The 17988-nt window shown below is 41.3% G+C and overlaps 1 protein-coding gene across 2 annotated transcripts in view; it reads right to left on the bottom strand.

Annotated features, from left to right (window-relative positions):
- The window catches only part of RPN2 (ribophorin II), a 50074-nt gene that overhangs the window by 6775 nt on the left and 25311 nt on the right, over positions 1-17988 (bottom strand). For both annotated transcript variants that reach the window (XM_069548535.1, XM_069548534.1), the window contains exons 10-14: positions 8660-8751; positions 6820-6934; positions 4255-4449; positions 2889-2975; positions 1286-1381 (exon numbers count right to left, since the gene is read on the bottom strand). In XM_069548535.1, coding sequence (XP_069404636.1) covers positions 1286-1381; positions 2889-2975; positions 4255-4449; positions 6820-6934; positions 8660-8751 — 585 coding nt within the window. The remainder of the gene's footprint in view (positions 1-1285; positions 1382-2888; positions 2976-4254; positions 4450-6819; positions 6935-8659; positions 8752-17988) is intronic.

Genomic DNA, 17988 nt, shown 5'->3' with positions numbered 1-17988 from the left:
GCTAATCCAAAAAACAGCCCTAAGGGCTTCAAAATTCATACATACTTGAAGGACAGGGAATTTCTCCAAGTGACAACCACCCTATTGTGAGTCCTAAGGAAAAACCGTTCCCTTTGTTTCTTTAGAAAGGCATTCCAACACCTGTTCACAAAAGTGCTTGAAAATCATTTTTAATGACAGCAAACTTTTCTATTTTAAAACAGGTGAAGCCATGAAACTGAAAGGTCCAAAACTGTATTGATGATGAAATAACTAGCACCCCTGCCAGTGTCTCTAAGTTTTGGTAAGATAAACCCACTGGCAGCTGGGAGGAGGTGTGCTCACTATGGGTTCTTTGCCTTTTGAAATTCTGATTACTCAAAATAACAGGTGCCTAGGATTGGTTTCTGAAAGCTTGTGGCATGCCTTTCAGATTTTGACCGAGTAATAATTCTTTTATTAAAATCAGAGGATTAGGAACATTGACAATTTTCCAAAAGTAAGATCTGATGAGTTTTCTATATGGTTCTCAAAATTCTCTGAACTGCATCTATGTTTATAGATTTTAAAGAGACAAGGGGAAAAAAGAGACAAGGGGAAAAAGAGACGGTTAAAAAAAAATTCAAATAGCATGTTAAAATGGTAAAAATGTCCTTTCTCTATACTCCCTAAAAGGCCTTCTCCTTAGAGGTGACCAATACCAATAGTTAATGCCTTTTTAAGGTTTTTAAACATAGAAGATGATACTAAACACCCTGTCCTACCACTTGCCTTCTTCATTCAATAGGACATTTTTAACAACCTTGTCATATCAGTTGACAAGTACATAAATTTATCCATTGTTTTAATGAGCTGCATATTATTCCATTGTGTGGATGTACCATAATCTATTTAACACTTGCTTTTATGAGGACTTTAGGTTGTTTATAGTTTCGAGCTCCAAAGGCTGTTGAAATGCATGGCCACTGTACTCAGTTTTTCTACAGTTATCAGAATCAGGTCTTGCTTTTTTCACACTTGGCTTCATCTGAACATTTGTACGGAGCATCCGTGTCCATATTTTGACCATTTATAATGGCTACACATCATGCCCCTTGTTAAGGGATCAGTTTTTTTTTTTTTGGCAGGTCCCCTATAGTAGGTAATTTTATTTATTCTAAACATTTTGGACCGTCGGTTCGGGTCACAGCTGCTGGACCCCTTCGGAGCTGTGCTGAGGCCAGAGCACACAGTCTCCTTTGGAACGGCTACATCTGTGGAGTCTGGCGTCAGACACACGCTGCCCATGCTAATTACTGCAACTCACCAGAGCAAAGAGCAGGAGCAGGGGCGAGAGGATCAGGGCGGTGAACGTATTGGACACCACTGTGGGGGGCCTCTTCTCAGGCTCGCGGAACAGGTGCTGCCAAAAGAAGACACACCAGGAATATTCTACCATGTGTTCTTCCCAGCAAGGACTGCCATGTATACTAGGAGCCAAAACCCCAATGGCAGTTGAGAGGAGGAAATGCCTCCCAAAGGCTGAGACTTCCTGGCCATGAGCACCCAGTTAGCCTTTTCCCTCTTCCCAACACTGGCTTCTGCTCCCACTGGTCTCCTTCCAGGGACATTACACCAGTCCCAGCTCACAACTGCCCAAGTCTCTTTTCCACTCCAAAACTCATTGCATTTAGACGCTAGAGGATGCAACCTGTCAAGCAGCATCCACCTGGTAACAAAAATGGTACCCAAGCATCTGGATGACTGGGGTGACACATCCCAGGCAGGACGCTGGATTTCACAATGTTTCTGGGTTCCCAGGGTGGTGTCATCATATTTTGCTGACTTAAGTTAGCTAACTGCTGTATTAACAATTCTAAATTTTGAAATTTTCTTGCTTGCCAATGTCCAGTCAACCCAGCTCCATGACAAGGCAGCTCCATGTGAGATTCCTATTCCCAAATTTTTAACCTCAGCTCCTCTTTGCTGTCACTGCCACGAAGGGACTTCTAACATGGCCTATGGCAGCTGCTACTGCCTACCCTCCCCTACAAAATCAGTCAGCACCCTTTGTCATCATGGTTATACCTTCCAGTATTTCACTGCATTCTACATTCTTAAATGATGCTATAGCAACATCAGGAAGAATTTTAGAAAGAATCTTACTTCTCTACCTTTTGGGCCCTTGGCCTTTTTCTAACAGTGGAGTAAGAGTCAATAATCTGCTTGGAACACTTCAACATTATTTCAGATGTGAGTTTCCCTGTTACTGCAGTATAATCATTTCTGAGGACTCCTAAGCAGTCCACTGAGTGGATCCACTCAGTTTCCTTAACCAGGACTCCAACTGTTTAACAATCATTGTGTTCCTTTTGTACACTGCTTGAGAAACTTTTCAAAGCTATTCTTTCCTTATCTGGGAACTATTTTGAGCCTCACAACAGTCCCACGGGCTGGGCAGGGATTTCTAATATTTGTGTGCAAGGAAGGTGAATCCTAGGAGAGAGGAAGCTGGCCTAGGGGGTGAAAGCCTTATGCTCCAGTTGAGTTGCCCACCTGTGGGCTCCACTGGCCCTGGTCTATGCAGGAACACAGAGGAGCAAAGCCAGACCCATCTGTGCTGTGGTATCAAGCAGTGATCTGAGGACTGAACCTCCTGCATGTTTAGGAAAAACAGACTCAGTTTCTGATTTTGTCTCTAGTTATCTGCTTTCTGGGAAGTGGCTGGCAGGCAATCTGAGCCTGTTTTTTTAAGCTCCAGGATGGGGCTGATATTTGCCCTGCCTGATCCACAGGGTGGCAAAGACCAAGTTACAACGTATCATATAAACAGGTTAAAAAGGGCACCACAGCCAGCGCCTGGGGCTCTGCAGCCCTCTCATGTGTCCATTTCCCCTCTGTGTTTAGCGAAGAAGCCCTTTAGGATGTACCTGAATTTCCTGTTTGGGGGTGAAAATGTTCTTGGACAGGACAGTTGACGGAACATCATCTTCAGGGAACCTGATGACCACATCAGCCTAAAACAATAAAAGCAGCAATGAAAGGCCCAGGGGCAGAGAAAGGGGTGAAACTCATCAGCAGGACAGTATCCCCCAACTCCCATCCAGGACTGTGACTGAAAGGAGCTCCAAGCAGTCCAATCACTTCTGAGTCATTAGCCAACAAATTGAGGCAGTAAAAATTTCAAGAACAAAACAAGTATTTGTTGAAAATTCTTTTTAGAGCAAGAGTTCCAATTTTCTACTGGTCTGGTGAGCCCCACAGAGCTGCTTAATACAAAAATCCCAGTTGGTACTCAGGCTGTTACAGCAGCAATCAGAAACTGCTCCTGGGGAAGTATAATTTAGTCTCAGACAAAGGAAAAAAAGAAAAAGAAATGAAAAAGTGCTCTCATACAAAAAGCAGCCCAAAATCCGAGAAGAAAAGGAGCTTTGAATACAACATAAGAAAATGCAGCTGCCCCTTTGTCTTGTACAGGGAGCCACCCATCATTCAAGGCCTGGAATCTGGCCTCTGCTACCTTCCCCACCTCACCGCCTCCTGCCCGTGACCAGATTCAGGTGCTCCAGCAAAGCGGACCCACTCATATCTCACTGAAAGCACCTCAAACTTTCCTGGAGGCTGTCCCTCAGTGATCATCCGACAGCCCCTCGGATACAATCCTGGAAAACCCCTGCAACTCTCCAACCCTTGGCTCAAATGTCATGTCATTTAAGAAGCCTCCTCTCATCCCACCAGCCCAAAGTGAGTTACGTAAGTGAAATGCACTATGCAAACTATGAACACACCATGCAGATGAAGGGTATTAGTTTATCCTGGTTATCCTAGATGGTTATTAGAATACCCTGCAATTCATTAGTCCATACCATAATGAATTGGAACTGGATTCCAAATCTCAGGCCCCTCTCCAGCCTACCCTGCAAGGGCACACTGTACCTCAAAAGCTAGAGCCTTTATCTCTTTTATCTGTGTATCCCCTGCAGTGTTTTGCCTGTAATATGAAAACCTTTTTCAAGTACAACTTTTAAAGAAATCTGCTAGAACCCATTAGGGCAAATCTATATACTTCACTCATTCACTCAATCACTACTTATGAAACCCCTATGATATGCCAGCCAGGCCATGTGAATGCCCCTAAGACTACCAATGGGACCAGCGTGATGTGTACTTATTTATGGCCCTCTGGGTGGCATGGGAGAGGCCTGGGTACAAAGCCCACACCCTGGAGAGGGGCCATCTTTGTCTGACTGTGGCATAGCCACTCTTGTCTGGGTGAAGATACAAGGAGGCACATACCACATTCCACAGGATTGGGTTCTTCAAAGTTGCATCTCCAATGATCAAGTAGAGAGTGTAGGTGCCAGATGCGGAGTCAAATTCGAGCTTTCTCTCAGAGGTGTCCAGTTCAAACTTGTACACATTCTTGCTGTCCGGCTCTGCAACAAATACCACTTCCTGACCAGTCTTCTGGTTGTGGAGTCGGACAAATGTCTGGATGGAATAATTATGCAATTTTTCATCTGATGATTTCAAAACTCCCTCCGGGCCCAGATCCCTGAGGCAGCAGGCTGTCAGCTCTTCTGCCCCAGTGGGAGCTCTGGGGTCAGCCAGGCCTGTCTGAGAAAGCAGGAGGAATGGCCATCCCACCCTGCTTATAGCTCTGAGACCAGAGAGTACTTTTTGCGAGTACAAGAAATTTAACTTAGGGGTCCAGCCAAATCTCAACGACTCGTAGGCTGAATGCCCAGTTTGTGAATGATTTAAGCCCTTTGCTGAGGCTGTAATTTCCTCTTCCTGCCAGCCTTTTGCTGCCCAATTAACTTCTTCACTAGAGGGTGAAAAGAAGGGAAATGAGATGAAACTGTAAGAAGCCCATTTTCAATTTCCTAATGCCTCCAGCTAAAGATTTAGGAGAGGAGGCATGGGGATGGATAGCAAGGCAGAATTCTCATTGTGCAGGGCAGCCCAGTGTCAGAGAGAACCCAGGCTTGAAGACAGTCAGATCTGATTTCACTACTTAAAAGCTGAGCAAGTTATTTAACCTCCTTGAGCCTTGATTTCCTCATCTTTAAGACAGATTTAACTTCTACACGTGTTGTATCTGTATGAAGACTCACAATAAAGTACGCAATGCACTTAGCATAGGACCTGCTATAAACTAACTAGTCAACAAACATTTATCAATATGATGATACAAGTCTAACCACGTTATCCCCCCAATGGCATAAGAAACTAAGGTTTCAGCACGTAAGATGCAGCAAAACTTAATACATTCAGCTTTGCTTTCAGAAGTTTCCAAATAAAGAATTCAACAAAGCTGGTAGATTGGTTCCATTTTACAGATCATAAGGCACGGAGGATTAAATGAGTTGCCGTGGTCACAGAGGCAGTGCTGGATCCACAGGAAAAAAATCTAAATCTCATTCATTACTCTACACCTGGGCACCAGACAACAACCATCAAAGTATTTAGGGAAAGAGACCCAGAGTTGTGAAGCCTCCTGGCTCCTGCAATTGTGGCCAAGAATGGGATTTAGGAGCCTGGATGCATGATCTTCCTCCTGTCACAGCCAAGTACAGGCAAGCAGCCAGGCTCACCCGCAAAATGCCATCTCTACCTAGGAGGTCTGTAAGTCAGGCTTTCTAGGATCTTGGATGAGACAAGTCTTCAGTTAAAGTTTTACTTCCCTCACTAGCTCTTCCTGCACTAATCCTAATCCCACCAGATTTGTTTTGTATAATAATGACTTCTCTTCATATTCCTTCTCTTGGGCTTTCATTGGCAAGTGTCATTTTGAGAAGGATCTGGGAGATGCTATGGAGCTGAAGCGATAGTCATGGCTAAGTGGGGCTGACTCAGCTCTCTGGAGACTGGGGGTGGAGGGGAGAGAAGCCGAGAAGGGCAGGGATGGTGGTGCCAGGGGCAACCACTCTGGGCCTGGGCACGAGTGCAGCAGCTGCAGCAACAAGAAACAGAAAGCAAAAAGGTTTCCAAGTAATCCACTCACCTCCACGGTCTGTTCTGACGCTGCCTCTCTGCATGGATTTAAGTCTGCTAGCTCCAACTCAAGGACTACTGCAAAGTACCTAAGCCAAGGCCACTAGGGTCCAGGTTCTTTCCTATTTTTCCACACTCAAAGTATTTCTGGGATTTCCCTTTACAATACAACCGTGGATGAGGCAATGCGCAGAACAATTATTCTCAATCAAGTGGGAAGACAGAGGCAGAAAAGGAGGGAGTCTGAGAGGACAAAAGCCATATCAGATTCTCCAGGAAAAAGATATGGTTTGAGAATCTTTTCAGTAATAATCATTATTTTACATATGGAAGACAAAAATGAAGCCTATTGCTTTTATCATATTTAGTAGGCACAAGTTAAAAAGTGCTGTTTTTGGACTTCCCTGTTGGTCTAGTGGTTAAGACTCTGAACTTCCAACTAGGGGCACTCCAAAAAAAAAAAAACAAAAGTGCTAGTTTTCAGATTCTTACAAAATAGAAAATCTGCTTTAGCCAGAGCAAAACATACTTTGGGTACACTGCCTAAGTTTTCCTTTTTCAAATTATTTCAATATATGTTTTTATTACAGTCAGAAAGAAAAAAGCTTCAATTAAATGCTAATCTGCCTTAAATATATCTTTCCTACCCCAGCTAATCTCTCTAAAAGAAGGTTCAGGGTTACACCCAGTATGAAAGGGGCAGTGTGTCACAGGGGAGAACCTGATGGACTGTGAGGGTTCAGAGTGAAGACCTGAAAGCAGGGATCCAGAATTTTCTTGACTTGGCGTTAAAGACCACGTCCACACAACTATCGTGTACAGCAAGGTTTCAGGCTAAGAGAACTGCCTGGGCTTTTTCCTGACCTGGTGAGGGGTGAGTTCAGCGCCAGTGTTCACATCTACCAGCTGGAAGAATAAGGCAAAGTTCTGGTGGCTGTCCGCGATGAACGTGCCCTTGGCTTTGGCTGGGTAGGTCACCCTGAAAGAGACATTTATATGGTAAGTCTTCAGAGAGGATCTGCAGATCTCTGAGAACACAGAGGAGACCAACGTCTTCACTGCCTAATCCTCTCTCTCCCAACTCTCTCTCTCAGTTGTAACACTTCTGTAGAGAACTGTTTACAGCCTGAGGGCAAACAGGACTGATAAAGCTAAGATGGAGAAAAGCACAGAATCAACTTCTATCAGGGTCTGGGGAAAATGCTATGTGTGAGTCTCCAGGCTTTCACTTCAAGGATCTAAGGATTCAACCAAGCCAGGCACCAGAGAGACTCACACGCCCTGCTGGAGGCTCCCGGGTGAACTGGAAAGCTGGGCTAGCAGAACTACAAAGATTAAAAAAAAAAAAAATTAACAGGATGGACATTAGCAGCATATGTGAGCATGGTTGGGAGACCAGGAGGTGGGAGATGCAAAAGAATGAAGGCTATTGACAGCTTTTTCTTTCTTTAATGCTGCATCTTTTTTTTTCTCTTTCACACTGTTTCAATTTATTTTTCTGCCTGAAATTGAGCTTTAAAAAGTCATTTGCTCCAAAGGCAGGAGTGATGAGAAAACTTTTTTCTCAGCTATCCCCTGGGATTTTAGGTTAGGATGGCCGGAGGATAAAAAAACAATCCAAATGGTTATAGAGCTCACAACTGGCCATATTTCCTGCTTATTTACTTATGAGTAATCCCAACTCTTCATCTATATAGAGCAATAAACTCTGGAAAGCACTCTTACAGACATCATTTCAGTGGGTTCTCAACAGTGCTCTCATTTCTAATGTCACTATAAAAATATCCAAGCCAGAGACAGAAAGCCTAGCCCTTTCACATGACTTAAAAGGAGTGAATGCCTGGCTTCTAGTCTCTGGCTAACATCCCATTTTCAAAATGACCTTGAGGGTCCCCCTCCTTTTTGTGGTATCTACAGCCACCCCAGTTGAGTAAACTTGGGGTATGAACTCTACCCAGAGGTCTAGATGGGCCTTCTACCAAGGATCTGGAAGAGAACTAAGACGTGGGCTTCATACAATGTTCCGGACCAACTCTGATCAATTACTAATGGTGACCTAGAAGTGTGTGCTAAAAAAGATGCTGAGTTACACAATCACCAATGCTGTGACTGATCAGTGATCTCCATGGACTGGAGGAAAGGAATCCCAGACCTAGTACTGGGTACCTGCCATCTCATCTCTAAGAACCTATGAGACATACAACTGATTTCAGACCCACTGTGGGCCACGGAGTGTGGCCATGAGGACCCTAAAAGCAAGTTCAAGATTGGGCGGAGAAACAGATAACACCAGAAAATAAATTAATACACTGCTTCCTCCATCAGTAAAGTTTTTTTTTTTTTTTTTAAATTATCATCTGAACTAAACAGTGTGGTTGGGAATAAGTCTTTAATGCAGACTTACATTCTGAGGCGAGCTCCTTCCCAAATTGTGGACTGTTAATAGTTTGTATAATGTATACAATATACATACAATACAACAGTTTGTTCAGGGACTGATTGCCATATAGACAAACCACAAGTTTGTCTGGATGCCAAGCAGCACCCCTGGTGCAGTCCCAGAAGAATAACAGCCTCTTTAATCTGGAGTACAAGCTGGGTCACTGCTGACACGGAAACGATGGCTGGAGGGCCTCAAGGCCTTGGCATGGTCCTCCCAGCTCAAGCCTGGGTTCTCCCTGGGCCCAGGAGGCATCCCACCTACCGCGTTGTTTTGGGGGCGATGCTCTGATCCTTATCCACAGTGGAGAGATCGACATTTGTGATGCCAACTTCAGTGGAAATCTTGACTCTGAGCTAAGGTGAAACATGGAAGAAAATCACCAAGTCAACTGGTGAATATGCCAGTAATCAACATACATATCCAACGTTTTCTCTTACTGGTAGGTCAAGGCATGAAAAAAATCCTAGGACAAGAATCTCTAATAATTTTAGTAAAACTGACCCAGCTAGGTAGTTATTTCCATCTCTTCAATCCAAAGGCCTAAAAGTATCTCCTTGATTCTTATCCCATCTTCTGTTCTTTAGCTTTGGATGAATGGTATATATTAAAAAAGAAATGAAAAGAAACAAAGTAGATCTTTGCACAGATACTTTAAAAAAAATAAGGGGGTAAAAAGTCCTTAAGTAGTAACCTTCAAATAATTTAAATTAACAAATACTCAATTCTAAGCCACTGAGATTTGGAATTTATTACAAGCATAACCAATTCCTCTTGACTCTTTCAGTGTTTAAATTCTATACACTCCTTATAAACATTTTCACAAAGAGGAGCTAGCCAATGCTATTAAACAAGAAATTTTTAAAAAAATTAGATTCAAATAAATATAAATTTCCAAAAGAGAAAACACGCTAAAAGTCTACTCAGGGGAACTTTTTTATTTAAAATTTTTATTTAAAATCAAAGTTAGAATGTGCAAATTATGTAATCCCAAAGCACTTCTAATCTGTAAACATATCTATGAGACTTTCAAATATTTGAAAACCTTGAATGTAATGCTCAAGGTAATCCTTGCCAAATCCACTGGTTTACAGCCTAAGTCAGGATGAAGGAACAGACAGAGAACTCTGGGCAAATAACTGAAGCAAAGCTTCAGCATTTTTCTCAAACACTCTATGAAGGTGTGACAGCCTCAAATCAAGGGGAAAGAAGAAAAATTAAAAAGGGATAAAGATAGCTATCAAGTAATTCTTTTTAACAGCCTCTCTCCTGCCTCCATAATAACTATTTTGTGACAATAACCTCAATTATCAGATTGAATGGGGGGTGTTCTGTTTTGCTCAGAAAGAAAAAAAAGAAAGCCCTAATAAAAGATTTATTACCAAAGGCCATAAGGATATCATTATCTCCTACTTTTGAATGCAAAGCCACCTATTGGCAAAACTATATTTAGCATCGTAGTTTGTCACTGAATCTAGGCAACAGGGTGAATTATGGTAGGGGGAGGGGAACCGCTGGTCTTCAAGTTGAATAAACCACCAAGAAGAGAGCTAGAATCCTCTACTTTGGCCCTTGGGTGCTCTGCTGAGCAAACAGCTTCACAACTCATACAGGGCTCGGAACCAGAGCCAACTTTGCTATTACAAAGCTCAATCCAGAGAGGCACTGTCAGGACTTCCATTTGGAGAAAACCTGGAGTGGAAGGCTCAGGCGAAGTAGTCAACGAGCTTTGGTTAGCAATACACCCCACTGAGATCACTTCCCCACAACCCCCAAGAGCATCTGGAGCGCCCAGGTGCAGGGACGGACAGAGACAGCGAGATGCACTTCCTGTCCTAGAGGGAAGCATACAGGCAGAGCTAAATGGCAACAGAGCAGGCTGCTGCTTTGGCGGAGGGAGGGACAAAGCGCTACAGAAGCACAGCAGGATCAGTGACCCAAGTCGGCAGCCTTGGGTGGGGAGGGAAACGGGTAGCAGGAGGGCTTAGGCAGGCCTCCAGTTTAGGGAGAGGCAGGGCCTGAGCAACCACTCCATGCTATAATCTGTTTTTCATAGGTAATTACTTTGCAATCTTCATCAACTAGATAATTCCCTCTTCACTTCTCACTCTCTTACAGACTCATTTAACCTGCAAATGCGCTTTTAAAATCATCATCCCACCTAAATGTCCAGAAACAGGAGACTAGTTAAATAAAGAATGGGATATTCACATACACTTTGAATTACTCTGGAGCAATTAAAAAGAACACGGTAGGTATTTATGGACAGATAGGAGATATATCTCCTACTTTTGAATACACAGTCACCAACTGGCAGAATTATATTTAACATCACCTGTCACTGAGTTCTGGCCACTGGGTGAATTATGGCAGGGAAGCATGGGGGTGGGGAGTAGTGGGAGGCCATGAAGCTGAACAGACCTCAAGGGGTAAGCTGGGAACCTCTACTTTGTAACAAAAGCAAAGAATATAACTGTTTATAGAATGATTGCTTTTGTGTAAATAAGAAAAAATGTGCATGCATTCAATGATATGGGCATTCTTCTTTTTCAGAGTCAATACAGTTAACTGTTACTAAAGAAGAGCGACTGGATCGAAGGGATGAGAAAAGGCTTTCATATTTCATTACATACTTTCTTACACTTTGAATTTTTAAACTACATGCATATTCCACTATTTTTTTTTAAAATAGGGCTTACCTGAGCAATGACACTGTGTGACAAATACTTTCTTCTTTGTAAACAGTTTTGTATTAAAAAGTACCACCCAATAAATATAATTTTAAAAAACAAGCACTCTCCCTTTCAACAGATGGATAAATACAAACAGATGGTTAAAGATTTGTATAAGGTTCCTCAATGTATCCTAATTATAGTGATAAGGAAGCCATCAACTTGTGGGTTTTTACTCAGAATCCTGACTATAAGCTTTCAATAATAACATGGTCACTAAGGCCTGCTAATCAAGATTCAACTGTGTGTTCGTTCGGAAGACTTAAAAGCATTCACAACACAGACAGGGAATAATGAAAGGGCAAACTGCAGGGAACTCCAGTCCTTTTGGGTTTGCTCTCAGCCCTAATTTTAAAAGGCCCCCCAAGTTACAGCTTCCTGTGTTGCACAGAAACCATAGGGCTGCTCTTAAATAGGGAACAATTTAAAACAAGTCCTTCTGCTCCTAAAATCTTACTGCAAATGGGTCTCTGGAAACATTTAAAAGAAAAGCTTTTTTATGCTACTCTCTTAGAGCAAACTGAGAAATAAAAATCACCATAACTTGTTTCAAAGCCCTGTTGTAAAGGGTTCAGAGGAGGATCCCTGTCGATTAGCTGCTCCTTCTTCCTTCAAACTAACACTGCAGGATTCATTTTTTTTATAATAGGAAAGGGACTTGTTTAGCTACTTTAAATGCCACTAAGCCTGCTTTACAGTGAATTAACCAGTCCTTCCTTTGCCTGTGCTGCACACCACATACACCTCAAAAAGTTTTAAGGCCAGGAAACGCAGTCTTTCTGCTGAGAGTAATAGCCTCCCTGTTTAGCTCATTACTGTCAAAAATAATGGTGCATTAGGGGCAATTAATGCTAATGACAGCTTCTAAAACCCATGCTTCCCCTGACAGCAAGTCCAATGTCAATGAGTGCTATTACAGGCCTTCCACACCAAACCACTGTTAATGCACTCTGACCAATGTCAAGCATCTCTCAGAAGAGTAAACAGGACCTGCTGACCTGCTCTGAGGTTCTAAGTGTGACTACTACTGAAATTACAAAGTAAAGTTGCATGCGTGACAGAGGTCAGAGCATGCACGTGCACACGTGCACACACACACACACACACACACAGATAAAGCTTAATAAAATGAAGAGGAAGAGAGAAGATTTGTAACACTTACTCCATCACCGAGAAGAAAAAGGACAGCAGTGGCCTTAATGGGAGCTTATTATCACTGCACGAGTAACAGAGCTATGAGGCATTTCTGCTATTCTGTACTTATTTAATTTTTCCACCAACCACAGAAATACTTGCACAAACACCAAATTAAGATGTTACAAAAAGTCAAGCTGTTCCAACCATCAAGACAGCATAGTACTGGTATAAAGATAAAAGTATAGATTAATGGAATAGAACCACAAGTCTAGAAATTAACTTTATATTTACAGTCAATTGGTTTTTGACAAGGGTGCCAAGACAAATCAAAAGAGAAAGAACAGTCTTTTCAAGAAACGGTGCTAGAACAACTGCCCATCTACATGTATAAGGAGGATGCTGGATCCCTACCTCACACCACATAGAAACATTAATTCAAAATGGATCAGAAACTTAAATGTAAAAGCTAAAATGATAAAATTCTTATAAGAAAACATAGGAGTAAATCTTCATGATCTTGGATAAGGCAACAGTTGATTAGACATGGCACTTAAGTCAGTGTTTCTTTCAGTGAAAGAAACAATTAAAAATATCGGGACTATTGAAATTGAAACCTTTTGTGCATCAGAAGACAACATTAAGAAAGGGGAAAGACAACCTACAGATGGTGAGAAGATGCCTGCGAATCATATGTCTGACAAGGAACTTGTATTAAAAATAGACACAGAACTCATAACTCAGGAATGTAAAGACAGTGGCTTAAGAAAAGGAATAAGAGCTCTACAGATTAGGAAGGAAGAAATAAAAAGACGAATTTTTAATGGGGAAAAGATCTAAATAGACATTTCTCCAAAAAAGATATACAAATAACCAATTAGCACATAAAAAGATGTTCAACATTATTAGATAACAGAAAAATGCAAATCAAATCACAAGATACCAATTCACACCCACCCAGGAGGGTCAAAATGACAAAGACAGAAAATAAATAACAAGAGTTGGTGAGGATGCACAGAACTTGGAATGCTTATACACTGTTGGTGGGAATGTAAAGTGGTACAGCTTCTTTGAGAAACAGTGTCAGTTCCTCAAGAAGTTAAACATACAGTTATCACATGACTCAGTACTTCCATTCCTAGGCATAAACCTAGCAGAATTGAAAACAGGTGTTCAAACAAAAACCTGTACACGAACATTAACAGCAGCATCATTTACAATATCCAAAATGTGGAAATAGCCCCACATGTCCATCAACTGATGAACGGATTAAAAAATGCAGTATATCCACACAAGGGACTATTCGATTATTTAGCCATAAAAAGGAATAAAGTACTGATACATGCTACAACATGAATGACCCTTAAAAATATTATGCTAAGTTAAAAACACAAAAAGCAAGATATCGTATTATTCTAGTTATATGTAATGTCCCAGAGAGGCAAACCATAGAGATACAAAGTAGATGAGTAACTGCCAGGACAGAGAGGAGGATATATTCTTATACAACACGGAGTGTCTACAAATAGACACAGGGTTGCTTTTGGGGTGATAAAAATGCTGTGGAACTAGATGGTAGTGATGGCCACACAACTCTAGATATACTAACGATGCTGAATTATCTACTTCTAAAAGGTAATTTTCTGGTATATCCTCAATAAAACTTGTTTGAAAGAAAAAAGAAAGCTGCTTTGTACAGAATAAAAGGCTCACCCCCCACTAAAAGATGAATTACCACAGTTCTAAGGGCCTTGGAATGCGGGAAAACATCTTTAATCTGCAGACCACTCCATCCTTTTCTTCTCTTAAGTGGGCTGAGATGGAAGCTAAGCACTGAAAAAACAAGAGTTGGTCTCTGCCCATAGGGAGCACCCAGCTCAATGAAAAAGCAATACTTACAAGCAAACAATGGTAATACAATGCAGTAAAAACAATTATGGACACAGTATAAAATATTATAGCAACAAAAATAAGCCAAGTAGACTGCAGCCCTAAATATAAGGGGAAAATAACTTAAAAAACTCTTGGAAGAAAATACTAGAGAATACTTTTTGGATCTTGGAGCAATGTAGAATTTTTTAAAGAAGACACAAAAAACCACAAACAATCTAGGGGAAAAAAAAAGACTTTTAAATTAGGCTTCATTGAAATTAATTTCTGGGCATCAAAAGATGCCATAAAGGAACACTAAGGAATCATATCTGCCGCTATGACTAAGGATTTACTAATACATACTGCTTCAGAATATATGCAGCGCCTAAAATCAATAACTAAAAGATTAACAAACGAAAAGAAAAAGACAAGGGGGACATGGCAATTCAGAGAAGAAACCTAAATGGTCAATAAACACAAGACAATATGCTCGATCTCACTAGTAACCAAAGACAAACATTAAAGCAACAAGATACCATTTCATATTTAACAGATTATCAAAACTCATCATACTAGATACTGATGAGAATATGAAGAAAACAGCACCTTGGCAAAACATAAGAGAGCTGGAAGGTGGGCATACCCTATGATCCCACAACTTCACTCCAGATAAATAAAACGTGCATGAAAAAATGTACTAACATGTTCACAGCAGCACTGTCTGCACCAGTCAAAGTCTAAGTGTCCAGTAACAGAAAATGAATTAATAAATCTAATGCACTCATCAAAGGAAGACAATTTCATGACAATTATTTATATTTGTGCATACAGCTCTAAGTTTGACATGCATAAATATGGCTGTCATAAAATTGAGTGAAAACAGGCAAATTGCAAAAGGATGCATATAATGAAGCATATAAATCTGGGGAAGATGCAAATCAATGCACTATACTGCTGAAATATACATATGCAGCAGAAATGTAAAAACTGGCATTGGAATATACACTTCAAATGTGGGGAGAGGGGAGAGAAAAAGAACATACAGAGAGCTTAAGTTCAATCTATAGGGTTTTATTTCTTACCAAAATAAAACAAAATGAAGGAGAGGGGTTTCCCTGGTGGTCCAGTGGTAAAGAATCCACTTGCCAATGCAGGAAACACGGGTTCGATCCCTGCTCCAGGAAGATCCCACATGCCGGGGAGCAACTCCGCTGTGCGCCACAGTTACCGAGCCTGTGCTCTAGAGCCCAGGAGCTACAACTATTGAGCCTGCGTGCTGCAACTACTGAAACCCATGTGCCCTAGAGCCCATGCTCCACAGCAAGAGAAGCCACTGCAACCAGAAGCCTGCCTACCACAACTCGACAGTCCCCCACTCTCCGCAACTAGAGAAAGCCTACGAGCAGCAAAGAAGACCCAGCACAGCCAAAAATGAAATAAATAAATAAAACAAAGGAGAAAACACAGCAAAATGTTTGGGTTTGAGGGAGACAAATAGCTGGTAGGTACATAACAATGATACTATTCTCGATTCTTCTCTGTATTTTTATTAGTCTAAACTGAAAAAATAAAAATAAAATTCTAAGGGAGCACTGAAGGAACAAGATTTGAATCAGATCTTACAGGACGAGTACTTCAGCAAGGGAGGGGAAGAACATCCCCCATGGAGGAAAGAACAGATGCCCAAATGCATGTGCACGTAGCGTATAGATGAGGACCAGTATGCAGTCGAGAGCAGCTAGAGCTGAGTGGATGAGGATGTAACCACAATGAAGGATGCCCATGTGCCTTGCGTGGAGGGCCTTCAAAAGGCACACCGAGAAGTCTAGACCTTACTCATATGCAATAGGGAACCAAAGAAATGTTTAACCACAGGAACACTGTGATTTTTATCATCCTAGTGGTGTTAATGGCGCTTATGGAAGGGGGCAGAGACGGAAGACAATGAAACTTGCTGGAAACTACCCACTGAAACTATTTATTTGGGATCTACCAAAGTGGGACTAAAGAACGAAGCAATCACAGAAAAGCCACTTAAAGGCAGACTCAGCAGGACTCGGTGACTGACTGAAGTCAGAGTGGAAAGGAAGAGAGAGATTAAGAACGGCTGTGATGCATGGGTATGGCACTTAAATTGGGTATGTCGGTATCAAGATTGTACAGGTAGAAGGAAGAGGTTTCAAGCAAAAAAAAAAAGTCTGCCTTTCAATGAGTTCAGCTACAAATAACAAAAATAAGGCCCCTTACAGAAGCAAATTAAAAGTGAAAGATCTGAATTTTAAAGGTTCGAGGCACACACTACAATAATTTCTATCCAAATCCATGTTAGTGAATGGACTAGGATCAGATGTCTCCTGCCTAAAAAGGTCAGACATGAGGTAGAGAAAAGGCAGAAAGATTAGAGTTCCAGAAAACATCCTCCTTTCTGCCAAACTTTTAATCTAAATGTTGAATCTATGTTAAGTAATGGCCCACTTTTGAAAAGGTCAAACTTTCTAGCTTTGTGTCCTTTCACTAAAGAAAAGTGACACCAGGCCAACCGGAGGAGCTCTCCGAAGGCCGAATTTGGGATAAAATGAGCTAAAAAATAAATGATGACAGTAACGGATTATAAAATATAGAGCAAAATAAGAATCCATGAATAACTAAATACAGGGAAAGGTGGACAGCGTTTTCTTACAGTGAAATTCCAACTAATAAATGTAGACGGAATGAAAGAGAAAAATCACCTTTTGGCAACCACCACATTAATAACTCTGGCAGGCAAAATCGTCAGGGTATCTACAGTCTCAAAATATCACTTCAGCAGACACTTAATTACAAAGCAGAAAAATAGCAACTTTACAATAGAGAAACCTAGCAGACACCACCTTAACCAGAAGATGAAGGTTAACATCACCAGCAATAAGACATACCAACAGCATATACTTCCTAACAGTACACACTGAGAAGGAACATTGCTTTTAGAGTATTTTTGCATGACCTGAATTTAATTATGAGGAAACAGCAGACAAACTCAAAGTAAGGAACACTGTACAAACTAACTGGCCAGTACTTTTCAGAAATGTCAAGGTCACAAAAGACAAAATACCCTAATTGGAGGAGGGTAAAGGGTCATGGCAACTGAAGGAATATGTGATCCCAGGTTGAATCTGGGACCAGAAAAGGGACATTAGGAAGATACCTAGTGGAATCTGAATTAAGTCTATAGAGATCAGTTAATAGTATTGTATCAGCGTTAATTTTCACATATTAAAATTATATTAGTTACATGAGGTATACATTTGGGGCAGCTGGATAAGGGGTATACAGGAATTCTGCATACCATTTTCGCAATTTAAGACTGAAATGATTTCAAAATGAATAAGTTTAATTAACAAAGAAAAGTCAGTGGAAAATGACATTTGAATAGTGAAGAAAACAGCTGTCACAAATAGCATATATATTACTATTGAAAAGGCACCGTAACACCACAAGTTCCCCTGACCCAATAGAATGGGGGACAGTGTGGCCACGTAGATGCAACAAAGACAGTGGCAGAAACCTGAAGAAATGACAGCTCTCAGGACAAAGTAATGTTATGAACAGGCCGGCAGCTACAGCTGCACACAGGTCTCAGCCTCTAAGCTAGCTCAACAGTCACCAGGGCACGTAACTAAACCAGCACTGTGCAGGGGATTCACCCAAGCACAGATAGGCTAGAGGTTCTGGACAAATTACTTTACCTCTCTGAGCCTCATCAGTGAAAGGAAAACGACTCCACACATCTGTTAGGACTGTTGTAAGAATAAAACAATACAAGCAAAAGCACAGAGAACTGTGCTGTGTATGTCACATGCTTTTGTGCTGATGACC

This window comes from Ovis canadensis, chromosome 13 (assembly GCF_042477335.2).
Source record: "Ovis canadensis isolate MfBH-ARS-UI-01 breed Bighorn chromosome 13, ARS-UI_OviCan_v2, whole genome shotgun sequence".
Taxonomy (NCBI): domain Eukaryota; kingdom Metazoa; phylum Chordata; class Mammalia; order Artiodactyla; family Bovidae; genus Ovis; species Ovis canadensis.
Note: the sequence above shows the minus strand (reverse complement) of the source record. Positions and strands in the feature narration are given on the sequence as shown.